This window comes from Saccostrea cucullata, unplaced genomic scaffold (assembly GCF_032062105.1).
Source record: "Saccostrea cucullata isolate Sc308-1 unplaced genomic scaffold, CSIRO_AGI_Scuc_v1 ctg4418, whole genome shotgun sequence".
Taxonomy (NCBI): Eukaryota; Metazoa; Mollusca; class Bivalvia; order Ostreida; family Ostreidae; genus Saccostrea; species Saccostrea cuccullata.
The window spans coordinates 37,265-42,607 of NW_026938451.1; the positions used below are offsets into that span (position 1 = coordinate 37,265).

At 39.0% G+C, this 5,343-nt stretch overlaps 1 protein-coding gene across 1 annotated transcript; it reads left to right on the forward strand.

The window, feature by feature from the left end:
- Positions 1-714: 714 nt before the first annotated feature.
- Positions 715-4,464, forward strand: LOC134250333 (uncharacterized protein K02A2.6-like). Its single transcript, XM_062732696.1, has 2 exons — positions 715-1,177; positions 1,952-4,464. Exons 1-2 carry the CDS (start codon positions 715-717, stop codon positions 4,462-4,464), a joined length of 2,976 nt encoding a protein of 991 aa, XP_062588680.1.
- Positions 4,465-5,343: the final 879 nt, after the last annotated feature.

Below are 5,343 nucleotides of genomic sequence, written 5' to 3' on the forward strand. Positions count from 1 at the left end.
ATAAACAGAAATGCTTCTCATTCTGTATTTCATTTTTGCTTTCTTTTATATGTTGGTCGCCATATGCCAAGAGCATTTAAAAACATATAGTCTGCAATTGTTCATCCAAAATGTGAGTAAAAAGTACAAAAAACTACATTTTTCTGATATTTTGCAGTACGTCTATTTTTAAACTCATGTTACTATAAATAGAAATAGAAACCACTGCTTCTCATTCTGTATTTGATATACCCCCTGTAATGCTTTCTTTTACTTGTTGGTTACTATATGCCAATAGCAGGTAAAACAAACAGTCAGCAATTATTCATCCAAAAATTTAGAAAAAAGTACAAAAAAATGACATTTTCCCGATATATTGCATCACATCTCTATTTTTAAACTCATGTTACTATAAATAGAAATGGAAACTGTTGATGTATTATGATCGGGCTCGGGATGCTTGTATTTGTTGTTACGTTTAGACGCCATACTTGAATAAACGTGTTCATCTAAGAAGTCATGTTTCATTAATGATTAGCCCTGATAGGCATGTCAACATGGTGGCAGCGGTGCAAACTTGTTGTTAGTGTTACCGGTCGTCCCCGAAAGTGATGCTCCGTGGACTATTGTAAGTTTATAGTGAGAAACTTTGAATTTATTTTTCAACACGTGCTTCGAACAACCGCCATATTGGATCCAGACTCCATTCTCAGTAGCCTGAAATTTTTATTCGGAATGGGTGAACAAGAACAAGCCGCAGGACCTGTACAGGTGTACAATTGTCCGTTCAGATTACCTCCTCAACTTGATTTATCCTCTGGAAATGTATCCGAGAACTACAAAAAGTGGAAAAGACAAGTTGAAGTTTACATGTCTGCGTCAGGAGGAATCGACAAAAGTAAAGAGGTACAAGTAGCAATTATTTTGAGTTGTGGTGGACCTCACGTAGTCGAGATATATGACCAGTTTCAGTGGGAAGACGAATCTCATAAGAATGACCCTGCCAAGTTATATGAGAAGCTACAGGCCTATTGTAATCCTCGTTCCAACGAAGTGTTAGAGTCTCACAGATTCTGGAAGTTACCTTATCAGGAACCCTTTGACAAATTTCTTACAGAATTAAGAACACGTGCAGCATCGTGTAATTTCCAGGAACAGGAGAGGATGATGCGTGACAAGATTGTATTTACAGCTACTGGTAAGCTACAAGAACTACTGTTACGAGAAGACAAATTGACTTTGAACAGAGCAATTCAGATATGTAGGGCTTTTGAACAGTCAAACATACATGTGAAAGAGCTGCGAGAAAACATCACTTCATCTAACAACAGTCAGGGGCATAACTTAAACAAGTTATTTTTAAAATAACTCAAATGAGTTATTTTACATTATTTCATTCACACAATTTTTTTTTTGAAAAATAACTTAAATAAGTTATTTTTATATCCTGCTCGGACATTCATTTCATGAAAATTTTGTGTTTCCTGCCAATTTGCATTGCATTTTGGGATTCCATTATGTAATACTAGATGGAGTTCACCGACTCCAATGGAGAATTGGTGAGGAGGTGGAGATAAACAGCATTTACACCTTATTTTGTGGTTTTATCCACATGGTGTATATGTCCAATTTTTATCATTAAATTAAAAAAATTCCCAACTTTTCCCAAGACTTTGGACACTTTTCCTGCATTGAGCAAGGTTTAGATTTAGTCAAACATTTGTTTTTGTCTTGGTGCACGAGCAAAATCCTTAGGTGCACGGGGTGTGAAGTTAGGGAGGAATGGCATAAAATAACTTAAACAAGTTATTATTTTATTGAGGCTATTTTGGAAAAATAACGTGTTTGAGTTATTAAGGTTGGGAATAAGTAGGTCATAGCAAAGAGAAGTAACTCACTGAGACAAAAAAATAACTCATTTGAGTTATTTTTGAAAATAACTTGTTTAAGTTATGCCCCTGACTGAACAAAGTGAATAAACTATCTACAAACAAACGACAGAAAAACTTCACAAAGCAGAAAGTGACACACAAACAGAAAAGTGATTCACAGCCTTCGAGCAAGGAGAAGAAAGAGTTTGATTCCTGTGGTTATAAACATGAACATGGCAAATCAAATTGTCCAGCATGGGGCAAAAGATGTGACAAGTGCAACGGGAGAAATCATTTTAAGTCCAAATGTAAGAAAATACATGCTGTTGGTGAAGATAGTGAAGACAGTCCAGAGTTAGAAGACAGTTGGCTCCTTGCGTTGAAAAGCAAAGACAAACAGAGCAAAGATATCACTGCGATAATGAATGTAAATGATTGTGACGTACGTTTTCAGTTGGACAGTGCAGCTGACGTAAATACCATTTGTCAGAAATATGTGAAGAAGGAACAGTGTCGTCCGTCAAACATTCGTCTTAACATGTGGAACAACACTCATATGAAACCCCTCGGTGAAGCCGATCTTGATGTAATCAATGTGCGTTCCAACGTCGTCCAGAAACTTAGATTTGTGGTAGTGCAAAACAATCTTACCTGTCTACTTGGCAAGGATGCAATTCAAGACATGGGACTTGTGACAGTGAACAGTGAGAAGTTCATATCTAAAATTGGATTAGAACAGCCTCTTGGTGACTTGGGCATAGCAACTCTGAAAGTTGACCCCAGTATTCAACCCAAAGTACTTCCATGCAGGAAAATACCGATTGCTATCCAGGACTCAGTTAAGCAGGAAATCGACAGACTTGTTGATCGAGGTGTTTTGATACCAATTACAGAACCAACATTGTGGGTTAGTCAGATGGCCGTGGCTCACAAGTCAGATGGAAAGTTGCGAGTTTGTATAGATCCACAACCTCTTAACACAGCTCTGATACGAGAGTACTACAGATTACCTGTATTAGATGACGTACTTCCAAAGCTAACGAATGCTAAGGTATTTAGCAAACTTGACGTTAAAGAAGCGTTTTGGCACGTTCGCCTTGATGAGGAATCGAGCAAACTTACAACTATGATAACGCCATTCGGGAGATACAGGTGGGCTCGTTTACCTTTTGGATTGAAAGTCTCTAGTGAAATCTTCCAGCGACGGTTAGACGAAGCATTATCAGGACTGGAAGGTGTGTTTAGCATTGTCGATGACATTATTATTGCAGGATGTGGTGACAGTGAAGAAGCAGCAAAACGTGACAATGAACTCAAGATGCAGAAAGTTTTCCAGAGATGTGAAGAGAGACATATTACACTAAACAAGGATAAGGAAGAGTCCGGACTTCGTGAAATTTCATTTCATGGACACACAATTTCTAAAGATGGTGTCAAGGTTGATGAAAGTAAAGTGAAAGCTATCCTTGAAATGCCAGCACCGACTGATGTCTCGGGAATCAAACGCTTATGTGGAATGGTTCAATACATGTCAAAATTCCTACCAGACTTGTCGAAGGTATTGGAACCACTACGACTACTTACCCGTAAAGACCAAAAGTGGAACTGGGACAGCAAATGTGAGTCAGCATTTCAGACTTTGAAGCATAAGTTGACAGAAACTCCAGTTCTGGCTTATTTTGATCCTTCAAAGGATGTTACTGTACAAGTCGACAGCAGCAAAGAAGGAATTGGTGCCGTACTACTCCAAGATGGAAAGCCGGTCGAGTACGCATCAAGAGCTCTTACACAAGCAGAGAGAAAATGGGCTCAGATAGAGAAGGAAGCTTTATCCGTTCTCTATGGACTTGAACGCTTTGATCAGTACACTTATGGAAGGAAAGTTTTTATCCATAATGATCACAAACCATTATCTGCTATATTGCGCAAACCATTAGGACTAGCACCTAAAAGACTGCAAGATATTATGATGCGTTACTTCAGATATGATGTAGAATTCGTATTTGAGAAAGGAGTAAACCTTGTTATAGCGGATACGCTAAGCCGAGCTTTTCTCATGACAACGGAAGGAAGTGTAGATGAGCGTCATAGGATTCTATCTGTCTCGACATTACAAGAAAACGACGTACCAGATGTCAGAATTCAAGAAATTAAGGACATGACTGCTAAAGATTCAGAGATGCAAACATTGGCCGACACCATAGCCAATGGATGGCCTGACAGTAAACAAGATCTTCCAACGAGTGTGCGTCATTACTTTGATTTTCGTGACACTCTAAGTTTAGAAGATGGACTCATCTTGAAAGGTGAAGCAGTCGTCATTCCAAAGACACTTAGATCAGAAATGAAGATGCGATTACACAAAGCACATCTAGGATATGACAGTATGATAAGGAGAGCTCGTGGTGTTATTTTTTGGCCTGGGATGAAATCTGACATAAAACAGATTGCAGATTATTGTGGAATTTGTCAGGAAAGAAAACCGAGAAACTGTAAGGAACCTTTAATTCAGCATTCAACATGTGAATTTCCCTGGCAGAAAATTGGACTAGATTTATTTGAGATACAAGGAAAACACTACATGGTCTCGGTAGACTACTTTTCCAGTTTTTAGCTCACCTGAGCCGAAGGCTCAAGTGAGCTTTTCTGATCACATTTTGTCCGTCGTCCGTCCGTCCGTCTGTCTGTCCGTCTGTCTGTCCGTCTGTCTGTCCGTCTGTAAACTTTTCACATTTTCGACTTCTTCTCAAGAACCACTGGGCCAATTTTGACCAAACTTGGTACAAAGCATCCTTGGGTGAAGGGGAATTTAAATTGTTAAAATGAAGGGGCATATCCCCTCGCAAGGGGAGATAATCAAGAAAAGACAAAAATAGGGTTGGGTCATTAAAAAATCTTCTTCTCAAGAACCACTGGGCCAGAAAAGCTGAAACTTATGTGGAAGCATCCTGGGGTAGTGTAGATTCTAAATTGTTCAAATCATGACCCCCGGGGGAAGGGCGGGGCCACAATGGGGAATCAAAGTTTTATATAGAAATATATAGGAAAAATCTTTGAAAATCTTCTTCTCAAGAACCACTGGGCCAGTAAAGCTGAAACTTATGTGGAAGCATCCTGGGGTAGTGTAGATTCTAAATTGTTCAAATCATGACCCCCGGGGAAAGGGCGGGGCCACAATGGGGTATCAAAGTTTTACATAGAAATATATAGGAAAAATCTTTGAAAATCTTCTTCTCAAGAACCACTGGGCAAGTAAAGCTGAAACTTATGTGGAAGCATCCTGGGGTAGTGTAGATTCTAAATTGTTCAAATCATGACCCCGGGGAAAGAGTGGGGCCACAATGGGTAATCAAAGTTTTATATAGAAATATATAGGAAAAATCTTTGAAAATCTTCTTCTCAAGAACCACTGGGCCAGTAAAGCTGAAACTTATATGGAAGCATCCTGGGGTAGTGTAGATTCTACATTGTTCAAATCATGACCCCCGGGGAA

Bases quoted from the DNA above. Each gene is read 5' to 3' on its own strand.
- LOC134250333 (XM_062732696.1), top strand. From the start codon at position 715: ATGGGTGAACAAGAACAAGCCGCAGGACCTGTACAGGTGTACAATTGT. The intron at 1,178-1,951 runs GTAAGCTACAAG...GACTGAACAAAG, and splicing joins GATTGTATTTACAGCTACTG to TGAATAAACTATCTACAAAC.